Below are 17,153 nucleotides of genomic sequence, written 5' to 3'. Positions count from 1 at the left end.
ACACAGTCCTGGCCCTCCCCCCTCACCAAAATGCAAATTTGTGCGTTCCTGGGCATAATGGTAGCCAACCCATTCAATCGAAATGTTACACACGGAGAAGTAGATTTTGATTGTAAATTATCAATCATATCTCTGTTTCCAACATGTAATCTCATAATCTGATTGACTGAAATACAAATAAAATGATATACAAAGTATCTCAGTGATGGTGAACAACGTAAAATGATCAATAGTTTTCCATCCTGGACGATGAACTCAGTTTGTTCAAACCTGATCTAAATTAAGCCCTTGACTTTGGCTTACCTACTAATAGCCTTGGTCATTAGTAGCTGTCCTGTAAGATTTATCTGGAAATGCTATCATCCATGTTACTTTAACAGTAATTACAGAGCAAATTGCTTATAAGTTGATGCACTTACCGCTATGATATCAAGAGTGTTATCACACACTTTTCGAATCTCTGCATTTTTATCATGCATTAAATCTATCAGGTAAGCAGGAGCCTCTGCATTAAAATGTTAAGGAAAATGTAATACACCATTAGTTGAACACATTTTGCTGTATAGAAACTACAACTTGTGTCACATTTGCCACCTCATCATGCATTCAGGAGCATCCTGAATATTTTGTAGCCAATTCTGAATTTCATTTACCCCCTAATACTGTGTCCAAGATGCCACATAATTAGCACTTTTTTTTATTTAGGCCTGATGTCATTTATCTATTCATAAAAAGATATACACACTGTCATTGCTGACATGTTTTGAGGACTGGAATGTTGACTCTGGCATTATTACAAGGTGAATCAGTAGGCTGAAATAAGTATGCATGGTGGGAATGCAACTCATTAGGCCAGCTGTTGTATACTGTAGGTGTGAGTTTCACATTTTATTTAAATGCCTGTTATGCTGGGGTCTACAATGTTAATACATTTTCAGTTACTGACATGGAACAAACATTAAAAAACACCTGTATCTGTGTAGCAGTTCCATGTATTTTACTCAGAAAGCACTAAACCTATATTGTCAACATGACAGCCTGAGAACTAGCATTTTAGAAAAAAAAGGGGGTCTACAATGGAAGCCCCTGTATTTCTTTCTTTATAAGGTTTTTTAAAGCAACGAAAGTTAATCGAGTCCTTTAAAATCCAGTGTAGGATGCCTCACCGATATCTATCTGATGAGTGGGCTAAGAACACTAACTCTGGGTTTTCTCCAACATAAGCCTCCAGCCAAGAGGAAAACATAGCTGGTCTGTGTGCTACTGCAAAAAGAGAGAGGGTTGGACAATACTATAAGTAAGGCAGACAGAATAGGTAAAAAGTGGTGAAATTAGGCAGGCAGCGAGGAGGCGCTTCCTCACTGCCTGTCAATTGCTCTTAAGAGCTAAACAAACACGGTTTGACTTCAGAAAGTACCACACATCTGAGCGAGGCCTTATGGTGACACTGGGATGGTGTTAATTGGCTACACTATAACTGGCTTCACTGGTTTGGGGACATTGTACAGATGTGGCAGTAATCATAAAAAAATAATTTCCTGGGAAAACCCAAGACAATCAAACTGACAGCCTTTTAAGGTGGGTGGTTCTCACATACAGACACTGCAACTCACATAAAATCAAGTCAATTTATTCCATGAACGCTGCATTAAAAGACACCAAATGGGATATATTTGTTGTAAAGCGCTGCGTAAACTGTCGCCGCTATATAAATCCTGTATAATAATAATGTATAATAATATACGGTATTTACCCCTGTTTAATCATTAAAAAAAGAACTGCATGTTTATTTAGGGAACCATACAGAACATTACCCTTTGATGAATAACAATGTACTAAATCCAACACTGGCCTATGAATATTTCACAGAATGACTCCCAACTTGTTTTGCCCAATAAAGGCTTTCTCGGGAGAATAATGGGGGTTTTGTTCTGTTAAAGAAAGCAGATGATAAACAATATAAAATGCATGAAAGAACATAGTGTAACAATAGATGTGTGCTTTCAGACTATGCATGGCAGATATGTAAGGAAAAAAAACAAACAAAACAAGGGACCTTTCCAAATGTCGAGGGAAGGATTCACAATATATATGTGTGGACATAAACAGCAGGGTAGGCACCACTGTGTCCATTTTTTAGCTAGGCTATTGTTTGTGTAGGTATATCTTCTTTATATGTTGTTAGGTACCTATTGGTAGGGCTGAAGGTTTCTATTGTTATCTGTATTTTTGCTAACTTAGGTAGCTTTATGAGGAGAGCCTTGTCACGGGGTTGCCTGCCCTTACCATGTCTGAGATATGACCAGAGAGCGGGTGTTTATGTCCCCGATATGTCTATATTTGACAGGTGTGGATTTTGATGTTATTAATAATTCTGAATTATCCCTATAATTTTTTTTCTGACATATCTGTCATGCACACCCCCATTGTTACATTATGTTTTTTTAATTCATTTTGCATATTTATGTTTATATTGTTTATTCTATGTTTTCTTTAGCATAACATAACCTTCACTATACCCTGAGGTAGCTCTTATTGGGCAAAATGCATTGGAAGTTATTCTGTGAACTATTCATGGTTCTATCAAGACTATATGGGCCAAGTTGGGACAACAGTGGAATTGGTGCCATATTCTAAGTGTTCTGATTAGACATGTTGGATTTAGTATTGTATAGTAAGTAGTATAGTATTGTATTGCTGCACTGTAATGCCCTCTCTATTGACCAGAGTCATTGGCAGCTACAATGATGACACTGTATGCCAGTGCAGCAGCACGATCAGTAGTAGCCACAGCAAAATTTCACCATGGTGACACTGCCCTTTCTCTGGTGTCAGTATGTTAAAAAAAAGAAAAAAGAAAAAAATGTATGTGTGTGTGTGTGTGTGTGTATATGTATATATATATATATATATATATATATATATATATATATATATATATATATATATATATATAGAGATATATACAAACACACACACACACACATATAAACATATATATACATATAAACACACACTCAGTATCTCACAAAAGTGAGTACACTGGTCACATTTTTGTAAATATATTATATCTTTTCATGTGACAACACTGAAGAAATGACACTTTGCTACAATGTAAAGTAGTGAGTGTACAGCTTGTATAACTGTAAATTTGCAGTCCCCTCAAAATAACGCAACACACAGCCATTAATGTCTAAACTGCTGGCAACAAAAGTGAGTACACCCCTAAGTGAAAATGTCCAAATTGGGCCCACCCCGATGTCACGTGACTCATTAGTGTTACAAGGTCTCAGGTGTGAATGGGGAGCAGGTGTGTTAAATTTGGTCTTTTCGCTCTCACACTGGTCACTGGAAGTTCAACATGGCACCTCATAGCAAAGAACTATCTGAGGATCTGAAAAAAAGAATGGTTGCTCTACATAAAGATGGCCTAGGCTATAAGAAGATTGCTAAGACCCTGAAACTGAGCTGCAGCACGGTGGCCAAGACCATGCAGCAGTTTAACAGGACAGGTTCCATTCCAAAAAGGCCTTCGCCATGGTCGACCAAAGAAGTTGAGTGCACGTGCTCAGCGTCATATCCAGAGGATGTCTTTGGGAAATAGACATATGAGTGCTGCCAGCATTGCTGCAGAGGTTGGAGGGGTGGGGGGGTGGGGTCAGCCTGTCAGTACCCAGACCATACTCCACACATGGCATCAAATTGGTCAGCATGGCTGTCATCCCAGAAGGAAGGCTCTTCTAAAGATGATGCACAAAAAAGCCCTCAGTTTGCTGAAGAAAGCAGGCTAAGGACATGGATTACTGCAACCATGTCCTGCGGTCTGATGAGACCAAGATAAACTTATTTGGTTCAGATAGTGTTAAGCGTGCGTGGCGGGAACCCCAGGTGAGGAGTACAAAGACGTGTTTCTTGCCTACATTCAAGCATGGTGGTCATGGTTTGGAGCTGCATGAGTGCTGCCGGCACTGGGGAGCTACAGTTCATTAAGGAAACCATGAATGCCAACATGTACTGTGACATACTGAAGTAGAGCACGATCCCCTCCCTTCGGAGACTGGGCCCCAGGGCAGTATTCCAACATGATAACGACCTCAAACACACCTCCAAGATGACCACTGTCTTGCTAAATAAGCTGAATGTAAAGGTGATGGACTGACCTAGCGTGTCTCCAGACCTTAACCCTATTGAGCAGCTGTGGGGCATCCCACAGACTGAAAGTTAGAGGAGCGCAAGGTCTCCAACATCCACCAGCTCCGTGATGTCATCATGGAGGAGTGGAAGAGTACTCCAGTGGAAACCTGTGAAGCCCTGGTGAACTCCATGCCCAGGAGGGTTAAGGCAGTGCTAGAAAATAATGGTGGCCACACAAAATATTGACACTTTGGGCCCAATTTGGACATTTTCACTTAGGGGTGTACTCACTTTTGTTTCCAGCGGTTTAGACATTAATGGCTGGGTGTTGAGTTATTTTGAAGGGACAGCAGATTTACACTGTTATACAAGCTCTACACTCACTACTTTACATTGTAGCAAAGTGTAATTTCTTCAGTATTTTCACATGAAAATATATAATACAATATTTCCAAAAATGTGAGGGGTGTATTCACTTTTGTGAGATACTGTGTGTGTGTGTGTGTGTATATATATATATATATATATATATATATATATATATATATATATATATATATATATATATATTACACACACACACACATATATATACATGTATATACACACACACACTTTTTTTTTTTTTTTTTACTTCTGGTCACCAGAGCAAGCTACTATTGATCAGAGGCAATGGCTGCTGCACTGGCATAGTGTCTTCAGAGTAGCAGCCAATGTCTCTGATCAATAGAGAGAGCAGTACAGTGTCACAATATTATTAGTTAGGTTGACAGCAACAGAAGGATAAAAGCATGAGGCTATACAGCCGCTGCAGCTAGATTTCCAGTCCTCAAATGTGGGTTTGGCGGGTTTGTTTCCTGGAGCATATACTATGTACATACTGTAGGCGTGTGCATGGGGTGCCTGGGCACATCCTAATTACCTCATGTGCCAGTGGTGTATCATCCATGCATTGTGTGCATGGCACAAGTGCCCCAAGGAAAGGGGGGTGAGGGGTTGCACTGTGCCATGACACACTATGCACACATGGAGTAAATAAAAGCTAGTCCATAATATTTCCTTGGGACCCATCATATGGATTAGAGGGACCCAGAGCAGCGATGGACTTTTTTCTTTATTTTCAGCTTGTCGGCGGAGGCAGCCAATGCTAGGATTGTAGTTCCAGTTGCTCACAGACTGCCAGCAAGCCCTGAGGGCAGACGGAGGGAGAGGCTGTAGCCAGCAATGTCTGCGAGGCTCAGAGTGGGATTATATCGATCACATGGCGACGGGCATAATGCAGTGCATTTTGATTGGTAAGAAGGATGAGTCTACAGTAACATAAGCTGTAGGCAATGTCAACACTATATACTAATACTACTTCTAACAGGAGTAGTAATAGTTACAGTGCAAACATGGTCTACAACTACAGCTCACTCAGCACCTGTGATCACTATTATGATCATTTTAGGTTTTGTTTAGGGTCCATTCATACTGGCTGCTGAATTACAACACAGTGACTAGTGTTTTTTTTTTTTTAACAAACGTTATAGAAATTTAACAGTGGCTCTTTATAATGTTCTGGCATGAAGTATATTTTTCCAGCGCACACATACACCTTGTTTCATTTTGCTTTCTGTAACTGATAAAACCAGAAATAACAAGGAGCTTATAATGGCTTCAACTTTGCTGCATTTTAAACAGGTAAGCAACAGAGTATCGCTGATCATCAGAATCTCCACAAAATGGATTGGAGTAATGCTGGCCATACACTTGTACATTTCTGGATAAACGTTTAACCATATATTTAAAGATCTAAAAAATGAACATTTGATTTTGGAGTGAATAAGCTTTCACTGTTAGAAATTTGTTTTAATAATTTTTTTTAAAAAGGTTCCATTCTGTTTCTACTCGTAACCGTGGGCAAGAATGAAAATCGAACGAATGTTCTTAAAATGAAATTTTCCAATCAAAATTCTACCAGTGTATGGCCAGTATAGGGTAGGTAGGGTGTATTCTCTGAATGCATATTGAGGCTTGATCTTCAGATTCAATATCTGTGTACCTTTTGAGCATACAGCAAGGTTAACTGACAAAATCATACTTACACACTTATAAGGATACATGCAGTTACACCTTTTATTTTTTACAGTTTCTTGGTATAAAAAAAAAAAAAAAAAAAAAAGGATACGAGTTTCCTTTATGATGACATCACGTGTTGCTTGGTGGAAAACCATTTGGTAAAATACATAAACAATTTGGCAAACAAATTCATCATCTTCTTGCTGGGCTGTAAGACAAGAAAAAAAACCTGTCCAATTTCACAAATACAGGGATTATATAAACCTCGTGAATATATATTTACAACTGGACACAAGAATTCATCTTTCCAGGAACCGAAAACCCATATTACATGTTGTCTGATGACCCAATTTTTTACTACTTCTTCTAAGGTGTTCCTTAATTTCCTCTATCTTAGGTAACTGGTAACTTATACAGTATACAATTGTAACAGGTGGTAAAAGGTTACCTCCAGGGCACTACATGGCTGAGTGGCATCCCAATATGTGTATATCTTTGACTGCAATAGGTATACGAGAAGTGGATTTACACGAGAAAGACTGAGTACTCCTGATACACACTCCTTTCTAATGGGTTTGTGCAATAACAAATTTTTTTTTTTTGGGACACAGAAAGCCTTATAGCTTGTTTGTAAAGTAGGAAAATTGACAAGAATGCTACCAGAAAGCATTAGAAAAATGTTTCTCAAACAAAATAACATTTCTGAATAATTGTTAAGGAAATACTGCCAACAAAGCATACTGGTCTATAAATTAGATGACAGAACCCACCAGAATAAATTACAGAGCTACTGTACACAAGCATCTGGCAGGAGGTATGGGATGTTATCATTTAAAGTCGTCAGGAGGACAGTAGCCACACAAAGCATTCACTAGACCTGCCTAGAGTACCTATACTGCCTCACTTCCACCTATAAAGGTAATAGACCAAGAAAGGGCAGAAATAGTGCACTGGTGGGTTGGAAGGGACATCAGACCCCTATACAGTATCTAAAAAGCAAGTCATGGCCATGGGAAATATGACAGAAACAGTAAAAAAGCATATCAAGAACCCAGTCAAAAATATAGGCTAAAATGAGTCCGCTCAGAAACAAAACAGCAGCATAATATGCCAGACTAACATTTCACTCTGCTGTAATGATATGTCCAAGATAACGTCCTTTAAGGACAGATATCTTAGCCTTCTAAGAAAGGCTGAATTAGAATGAGAGGGAACCATGAAAGAGGGGCATTCATGTCTTAAAAAGCCACGGGGAAGGTAAGTGACCCTGTGGTGATCTGTTCAGTTTAAGATGTTTTATAATCTGTATTATGCCTGTTTAGACAAGGGTTTTGCCAAAGGCTTTAAAAATGTGCTGCCATTTGACTTTAAATGTAATATATATATATATATATATATATATATATATATATATATATATATACACTATCCATTATGTCTTATATGAGAGCAACACGTAATGATCTGTGCAAAAAAACTCACCATTCAGTAGTTCAATCAAAGCTGGGATGATCCCAGATTTTGCCAACAGAGCAGCACATGAATCATCCATAGACACTGTTCCTATCATTATAACCACTTCCAACACAAGATCATCTTCTGCAGCGCCTATCAAAAAGGAAAAGGGTTCAAAAATAAACAAATATGTTATATCTATAATACTAAAATGCTAATGCATAGTGAATTTGTATCAGATACACCATTACAGTATGATGAGAAGACTTTCCACATTGTTTTGACATTTACTGGTAAATTCTCTCACATGAAAGCTTACCTCTGATTTCCTATTATACCATTAACCAGAAACTCTGAAGCTCCATCTTACTTAATCAGGATTCAATTATAGGTTATATTTCCAGTACAGGAAATGGGCAGCTCAGTGATTATAACTGAGAAGCAGCTAACACCACACGTAGTTCTTTAGAGACAAACCAGTGTGTGTGAGTGTATTTCCAACAAAGGGGACGGGTAAAACATGGCAACCAGCTACACACATTACCACAGCTTTGTTGGGACTTGTAGTTTATATCAGATGCACAATAATTCTGCACAACTATGGGTTTTGCTAGGTACTGCACTTCCCTGTACAGATAGTGCAGCTATACAATATACAACAGCTGTAACAGGTGGTCTGCTTTGTCCCATTTATAGTGCAGAGGAAATGAGTAAAGCAGATTAGCATAATTTCTGTGTCTGTAGAAGCAAAGGTCTCAACATGCCCCACTGATGTATCCAATGTCACTCTACTACTACAGGTCCAAGCATGCCCTGTTGTTGTACATTCTGTCTTAATACTAAAACAATTTGTATTGTTGGTGAGCCTCCTGTCCCTATGGAACTACATGTTCCATTATTCAAAATTACATCAAGACTCAGCATGCCTCACTGATATCTATTCTGTCATTCTGCCGAGGGCCAGCACTGGCATGGGGTGGACAAGCAAACTGCACAATAGCCCATGGCCATCCAACCTCCCTAGGGCCTCTTCCAACAGAATGCTTTAAAAGGTTTGCCATGAATGTCATGCTTTCTATAAAAAGGTACTTGTCTAGTAGGTTGCCCAACTTATCACAATTCTGCTATTGATTTTGGAAGTGCAATGTTGTATTACTACATTTTGACTCTCTAAGTGTTCTCAGACTGGCTTAGTAATGTTGAGATTAGGGTTCTGTGGGGGACAAACCTTCTGTTGAAAAAGACCTTGTTGTTATTTTCCCTGCGTAAAAGTCTTTATAAGCCTGATCTCTGGGGTCATTGTCACGCAGAAGATTAAAGTAAAACAGATCAGATGCTTCCCCAAAAGGTAAAGCATCTTCCTGTACATTTCAGGATTGATGGTGCCAATTTGTGTTTAGAGTTGCTTGGCTTGGCTTCCACCTTGGAGGAACAGGTTTCATAGCTAACCACTGTGTTGCTGACCATCAACCTTACAGGTTTGTTAAGACTTCTTCAGAAAAGCTTGGACAGTACATCTGAAAAACACCTGTCAACTGTACAATGTTTGCTAGGGGGAAACCTTGCTGATACATAATGACCACCTTTGTCTTGTTGCTATATTCACTTTTACAATTCTGAAAGAATTTAAATTAATCTACCAAAAGTTTGCCTCTTTAGTATAGTTATCCCTTGCTTACTTTGATTCCCACAACACAGCTTTCTCTACTAAACAGGGATTCTGAGTTTGCATATATCGCAATACATGTTCAAACTGTCCAACTGCCTGAAAATGATCTTGAGAGTATGGGTATACCTGGACAATTTAGGGCAAACAAGCATAGCTGGAGATGAGCTACAGACCATAATCTAGAGATGCATGTCCACAATGGGAGAAAACACAAAGTTTTAGATGGTGAATGGTAACCAACAGGTAACAATAGTAATCTTGGCACATATAAAAGGTGTGCATAAAATGGATTCCTCCCTGGCCAGCTCACCTCCAGTTGTGCCTGGTTGCCCCAAATTACCATGACGTGCTCTTGCTTTTTATCAAAGCCCGCCTCCCCCCCCAAAAAAAACAAAAAACCAAATCCAGACTTATGACACCACTAAACATATTCCGCTGGCTCCAACCCAGTAATTGGCCACAGTGACACCTATATCAGCATCTCTGTTCCCACTTGTTCCTCTAATATAACAGCATTTCCGGGCCACCACACTATCAATGGGTTATGTTCAGATCAGTAATTTGTGGCAAAATATTGTTTGTTATGTGTCTATTTTTAACATGGTCATTGGGTCTTGTAAAAATGAGATTTGTTTAATTTCCACTGACAGAGTCTGCCTATCTTATCCCCAGTGCAATTGATACATGACTGGAACAAGACCAGAAATTTGTATATTTCCTATTATTACTTGGAAGACCATTGCTATGGTGGATTGTTGAACGAGAAGAAAATCATTACACAAGTACATGTGATGCATTTTGATGTAATATGCTCTGGAGATCCACTAGTTCAGTGATTCTTAATCTTTTTGAAGTCATGGACCCCTTTAGGAATCTGATGAATGCTATGTAGCCCCTCCCCAGAAATATTCACATAAACACAACTTTGCATGCAATGAATGTACTTTAAATTTATTGAAATTTGATTGCCTCATACATATGCGGCATGACATACACAAAGTTTCAAAAAGAAAACAATCTTAACTAAAAAACTCAGTACATTTAATACAAAAATGAATGGCCATTCATTACAAAGGTTAAATGCAGTCATCATGTGTAATTTAAACAAATACATTTTAATTCTGCTCAAATCTACTGCTATTATTACTTCAGCACTTGCTATTATTTAGTGGTACAAAATGGGCAGTTGTGGAGACACTTAGCATTTGGCGCTATATGCAGTCACAGGGTGCATTTCCTTTAATTTCTTTCAATGAGTAACCATTGATTGGGGCAAAAGGGGAAGGCTGTATAGTGAATGTAACTGTTATTTTTTATCTGACCCTCACAGAAGTCCATGGACTTCAGGTTAGAAACCCCTGTACTAGTTGAAGTTACATGTTAGTTGATGTTACATGTTCCACCCAAAGGCAAACTTATCCTTTAATTCCTCCAGTACTTGGAAACACTTCTCCAGGACATTGAGACTCTTAACACTTGAAATGAAATGGATACGTCTGGTAAGATAGCCCATAAGATAGGGGGTGAGCAGAAGTGCATGTATGTTGCTGCACTACCCTTGTGGGCAATTCTGTTCAGGCAACATAGTCTTGGAGCATGTCACCATCCACATTCCCAATCCAAACACCCTTTTTTTTAATATTACTACTAAAACTCTGTGCATATCAGAGCACAATACTCACTTAACAGAAAGATGGTTGACTTAACTTGGGCTGTATGGTCAGCACTGATCTATCTTTGTTAGGTTTATTTATAGAACTGAATACATACTATGCATGAATTCTAGACACTTCTTTTACCTATCACTGATTGGTCATCATGCTTGCTTAAAAGTTCTGTGTAGGAGCAGTAACTGAAACAGAGCACTGTACACGGCTCAGTGACATAACAGTTGCCAAAGGATTCATCTACTGGTTGGTAAGCATAATTAGAGAAGATCAATGTAGTGCTTCTAACATTTTTGCAATGTGCTGACATGAAGAACAGCTAAATTACATTTTACCAAGATTAAATGATCGGAATCTACTTTACTAGCACAATTAGGACAGCGCTACCAACAAAATGCAATCAGACCACATGTTGAGAACAGCAAAGATATTTCTTAAGCCAGTAGATAAAAAAAAGCTTCAATAGAAATTGTGAACTGTCTGCACACATAAGTTATAATTTAATCTAAAATACATAATTATTCTGTAAAATTTTACGATTTTAGACATATAGTGTCTATCCCTTGCAGAACAATACAAAATATTTTTAACATGGACTTACCTCCAGGAATACTAAACAAAATATCCCAAGGCTTATCACTTCCGCAAGATATATTTTTTTCAACAGTTTTAAAATGTATTCTAGTAAGCTACTACTACACTTAAACTGGTCTCCTCATACAACTACAGTATATTTGTATTATTTAAAAAAAAAAAAAAAAAACATGATCTTGTAACATTACTATGATGTATCCTTAACCGCTTGCTGACCACCTCACGCAGATATACTGTGGCAGAATGGCACATACAGGCAGAATCCCATACCTGTACATTGCCCTTTAAAAGGCGGCCTGCGGGTGCCCGCCCACGGCAAGCTCCGCGAGTCGGGTCGCGGGTCCCGCAGACTCGGTGTCCGCGGGGATACCCGCGATCATCTCACGGAGAGGAAGAACAGGGAGATGCTAATGTAAACAAGCATCTCCCCGTTCTGCCTAGTGACAGTGTCACTGATCTCTGCTCCCTGTGATCGGGAGCAGAGAGCAGTGACATGCCACACACAGCCCCTCCCCCCCACAGTTAGAAACACTCCCCAGGACACACTTAACCCCTAGACTGCCACCTAGTGGTTAACCCCTTCATTGCCAGTGTCATTTACACAGGAATCAATGCATTTGTATAGCACTGATTGCTGTATAAATGACAAAAATGTGTCAAAAATGTCCGATGTGTCCGCCATAATGTCGCAGCCACGATAAAAATTGCTGATCGCCACCATTACTAGTAAAAAGAAAAAATTATTAATAAAAATGCCATAAAACTATCCCTTATTTTGTAAACGCTATAACTTTTGCGCAAACCAATCAATAAACGCTTATTGCGTTTTTTTTTACCAAAAATATGTAGAAGAATACATATCGGCCTAAACTGAGGAAAAAAAAATGTTTTTTTATATATTTTTGGGGGATATTTATTATAGCAAAATGTAAAAAATAATGCGTTTTTTTCAAAATTGTCGCTCTTTTTTTGTTTATAGCGCAAAAAAGAAAAAACGCAGGTGTGATCAAATACCACCAAAAGAAAGCTCTATTTGTGGGAAAAAAAGGACGTCAATTTTGTTTGGGAGCTACGTCGCATGACCGCGCAATTGTCAGTTAAAGCGACGCAGTACCGAATCGCAAAAAGTGCTCTGGTCAGGAAGGGGGTAAATTCTTCCGGGGCTAAAACAATACTATAAACCTCTAATCTTGCACCCTTCTATTGTCCTTTAAATCTAGCTTTTTTTCTTTTAAAGCGGCAGTAAACCGCAAATAAATAAATAAATCTTCTCCCTGCTGGTTAAGTGAATTATGAAAGATTTACCTGAAAATGAAACCCTCTAGGAGTGCGCTGACACCGCCGACGGAGCTTCCATCTTCACAGTGCATGTTTACAAGAAATTTACTCTACCTACAGGTAAGCCTTATTAACAGGCCTTTACTATAACACTTTAACCATATTCATACAAATGCACTTTAATTGTATACTGTATTTATCTGGAGTTCCTCTTTACTGACGTTTTGTAAATATGTTTATTACTTAAAAAAAGAAAAACTTTGCTGGGAACAAACAACTGACTTACCTGGCTTGAGTTTGTCCTTGAGGTAAGGGACAAGTTTGTATTCTTTAAGAACCAGTTCCCAGTCCAAATCAGAAATAGTGAGGTTAGCTAATGTCCCAAGACATTCTATGACAAATTCTTCTTCTTCCTCATTTGAAATCTGTGCTGCTAAATCACCAACATAATCCTATGCCAAAAAAGAAAAAAAACAACTTTGGTTTGTTTCAGTTCAAAAACTTTAATAAAAATCATAGAATTATTAGATATATTTCAAGTTATCTTCTCCAACAATATTCACGGCGCTAAAAAAGGTAAGTCTTTAAAGCGTTTGTTAGCCTAAAAAGAAAGTATCCTTTTCCATTAAAGCACGAATAACAGCTTGGTGCTTGTGCTGTGTCTTTTGGCCCCCTGTAACACTTGAAATACCTGGTTGATCTTGCCAGTTTCTGCCCTCCCCTCTGTAAAATGACTATGGTATATCATGGCTGCTGAGCCCTGACACTGTGGTCAGTTTACGTGCCTCCGTCATCCGCAGCCCTGCACTCTGCTCTCCTCTGTCCTCGTCCTCCTCGTCCTCCTCCTCCTCCTCCTCCTCCCCTCCCCGCCTGCCAGCTAGTCTGTATTAGCTGTCCCTCCTCTCCCCTTGTAGCACCGCTCTGAGCAGTGCACACATTACTGCACACAAGCACTGCAGCCCCACTGCCGGTATAACATGTAAAATATACTGTATGCCTTTTTGTAAAATTCTTCTCTTTTTTAAAAACTTATTGCTTAACCACTTCCCACCCGGCATATAGCAGAATGAAGGCCGGAAAGTGGTTGTATTATCCTGACTAGGCGCCATATGACATCCAGCAGGATAAGCAGCTAGTGGGTGCACAGCGCGGCGATCGATGGTGTGGTGTGTCAATCTGACATACCGCATCTGCGATTACTGTAAAGAGCTTATGATGTAGGCTCTTTACCATGTGATCAGCTGCGTCCAATTAAAGCAAAACGAATTGCACTCCTGTGACCTATAGGAGAAGCCCAGCCTAAAAAGCTCAGGCTGGACTTCTCCTTTAAAACGGAGTTTTACCTACTTTTGAAAGGTGGTCTTAAACTAAAGACCACCCTCCACTCCTCGTTTTTGGACATTTAAAATATATATTTTTTCTTTAGTACCTTTTTTGAAGTACTAAGTGCACTTCCATTCCAGCCGAGCTGCAGTGCAGGACGTCATGTCCTCCTGTGCGGCAAGGCCCCCCCCCCCCCACGTCTTCTGAGACCTGTGTGTCCCCCAGAAGACAAGCTGGCCATTCAAAAAGCACCATGCGACTCGCACATGCACAGTAGGAAACCGGCAGCGAAGCCGCAAGGCGCCACTGCCAGTTTCCCTTAGTTACAATGACAATGGCCTGCACCCGATCTGATGGACGGATCAGCCTCGGGGGGCCTATATCGTGGGCTCCCTGGACAGGTAAGTGTCCTTATTAAAAGTCAGCAGCTACAGTGTTTGTAGCTGCTGACTTAAAAAAAAAAAAAAGTTTGTGAATGGAACTCCACTTTAATTTCAAAACAGCCAACTTTTCTAAACTGCGCTCCATACTACATGTTAGCATCAAATTCTAGAAATATTTAACACTGGGGAAAAATAGGAGTGGTTAAACCACTTCAATACAGAGCACTTTCACCCCATTCCTGCCCAGGCCAATTTTCAGCGTTTGACACTTTGAATGACAATTGTGTGGTCATGTAATGCTGTATCCAAACAAAATCTTTATCACTTATTTGAGACAGATAGAGCTTTCTTTTGGTGGTATTTAATCACTAATAGAGTTTATTTTTTGCTAAACAAATGAAAAAAGACCAAAAATTTGGGGGGGGGGGGGGGGGGGGGATTTTCTTCGTTTGCGTTTTGTAATTTTGTAAATAAGTCATTTTTCTCCTTCACTGATGAGCCGTGATCAGAGATGCAGTGTGTTTGTATGTAAAAGTGCAATCAGGGCAGCTAAAATAGACCACGAGAAATGCATAGCAGAGGAGAGTTAAAAAAAAAAATTCCCCAAAATGTTTAAGATATATTATTAGTAAGAATGCCAGGTCGGAGCATATTGCCCCAATAAAGGGTGATCGGGGGAAGTTGGTTACAAACAACAAGGCAATAGACACTGTACTAGATACACTATTCTCTTCAGTTTTTAAAAAGGAAAATGTGGGGTATAATAAACAAGACAGTAATGTTAGTACCCTTGTGGCAAACAGAAGCCAATGTCCAAAAAATACTTGAAAAACTTAACATAAATAATTCCCCAGGACCATATGGCTTACATCCGAGAGTCATCAAAGAACTTACCAAGGTTATAGACAGACCATTGTTCCTAATTTTTAAGGGCAGCTTACTGACAGGAATGTTACCAACTGATTGACAAAAAGCCAACGTGGTACCAATATTTAAAAAAGGGCCAAGATATATACTTGGAAACTACAGTCCAATCAGTCTAGCATCGATCGTATGTAAATTATTAGAGGGGATGATAAGGCACTATAGCCAAGAATTTTCTTATGAAAACAGTATCTTTAGAGGTAATCAGCATGGCTTTATGAAAGATTGTTCTAGCCAGACCAATCTGTTAACATTCTACAAGGAAGTAAGCTGTCATCTAGAAAAATGAAGGCCTGTGGACTTGGGTGTAACTGGATTTTGCCAAAGCATTTGATACAGTTCCCCATAAGTGCTCAATTTACAAACTGAGGTCTGTTGACATTGACATATTTATGTAATTGGATTGAAAACTGGTTACATGGGCATGTCCAAAGGGTAGTGCTAAATAGTGTGTACCCAGAATGGTCTGGTCCCAAGGCTCTGTTCTGGGACCAATTTTGTTTAATTTATTCATAAATGATATAGAGGGTAGTATAAATAGTTCAATCTCAGTGTTTGCTGATTATACAAAGCTAAGCAGGGCAATACCTGCACAGCAGGATGTGGAAACTTTACAAAAAAAACTCAGTAAAATAAAGGGATGGGCAACTACATAGCAAATTAGATTTAATGTTTGAAAAATTTAAGGTAATGCACCTTGGGGACTAAAAATATAAACACAAGTTACTCGCTAGGGGGAGAAAATTTTGTGGGAGTCCAGGATGTAAAAAGATCTGGGGTTCCTTGTAGATGACAGGCTAAGCAAAAGCATGCAATGCCAAGCTGCAGCAAGTAAGGCCAGCAGACTTCTAAGCGTGCATTAAAAAGGGTATTTACTCAAGAGATAAAGACTATAATTCTACCACTTTACAAAACTCTGGTCTCGCCACATCTTGTGTATGCTGTCCAGTTCTGGTCACCAGTCCTCAGGAAGGATGAACTGGAGAGAGTCCAAAGAAGGGCAACAAAGCTAAAAAGGGGGCTGGAGGACCTCAGTTATGATAAATGACTACAAACAAACCTATTCTCCCTGGAGAAGAGACGCTTAAAGTGATTGTAAGGATTTGATCATTTTTTATTTTAAAAATAACAAACATATCATATGTACCTCCACTGTGCAGCTCGTTTTGCACAGAGTGGCCCAGAACATCCTCTTCTGGGTCCCCCAGCAGCTCTCTCGGCTCCTCCCCACATCAGATAACCCCATAGGAGAAGCGCTCTCCCGAGTAGGTTACCTTGCAGGCGCGCTCCCGAGTCCAGCATTTGGCAGCTATGGACACCGAATGTATGACTCCGCCCTGTCCCCCCCCGGCGCCCCCATCATTGGATTTTATTGACAGCAGCGGGAGCCAATGGCTGTGCTGCTATCAATCTATTGAATCAAGAGCGGAGAACCCGGGCAGAGAGACAGCGCGTCCCCACCAGGTCAAGTTCCAGGGCTCAGGTAAGTAAAACGGGGGGCTGGGGAGCCGGTCACTACTAGGTGTTTTTTCACCTTAATGCATAAGATGCATTAAGGTGAAAAAACACGAAGGTTTACAACCCCTTTAAGAGGGGATATGATATTGATATACAAATATCTTAATGGCGATTCTAGCATAGGAAAGAAACTATTCAATCTCGGGT

General features: G+C 39.5%; 1 protein-coding gene across 2 annotated transcripts in view; it reads right to left on the bottom strand.

Annotated features, from left to right (window-relative positions):
- Positions 1-17,153, bottom strand: part of KIFAP3 (kinesin associated protein 3) — a 158,254-nt gene that overhangs the window by 27,885 nt on the left and 113,216 nt on the right. For both annotated transcript variants that reach the window (XM_073592825.1, XM_073592826.1), the window contains exons 14-17: positions 13,145-13,310; positions 7,678-7,803; positions 6,305-6,403; positions 420-505 (exon numbers count right to left, since the gene is read on the bottom strand). In XM_073592825.1, coding sequence (XP_073448926.1) covers positions 420-505; positions 6,305-6,403; positions 7,678-7,803; positions 13,145-13,310 — 477 coding nt within the window. The remainder of the gene's footprint in view (positions 1-419; positions 506-6,304; positions 6,404-7,677; positions 7,804-13,144; positions 13,311-17,153) is intronic.

The sequence above is a fragment of the Aquarana catesbeiana genome, linkage group LG07 (genome assembly GCF_042186555.1).
Source record: "Aquarana catesbeiana isolate 2022-GZ linkage group LG07, ASM4218655v1, whole genome shotgun sequence".
Classification (NCBI taxonomy): Eukaryota; Metazoa; Chordata; class Amphibia; order Anura; family Ranidae; genus Aquarana; species Aquarana catesbeiana.
This window is presented reverse-complemented; position numbering and strand designations above follow the sequence as displayed.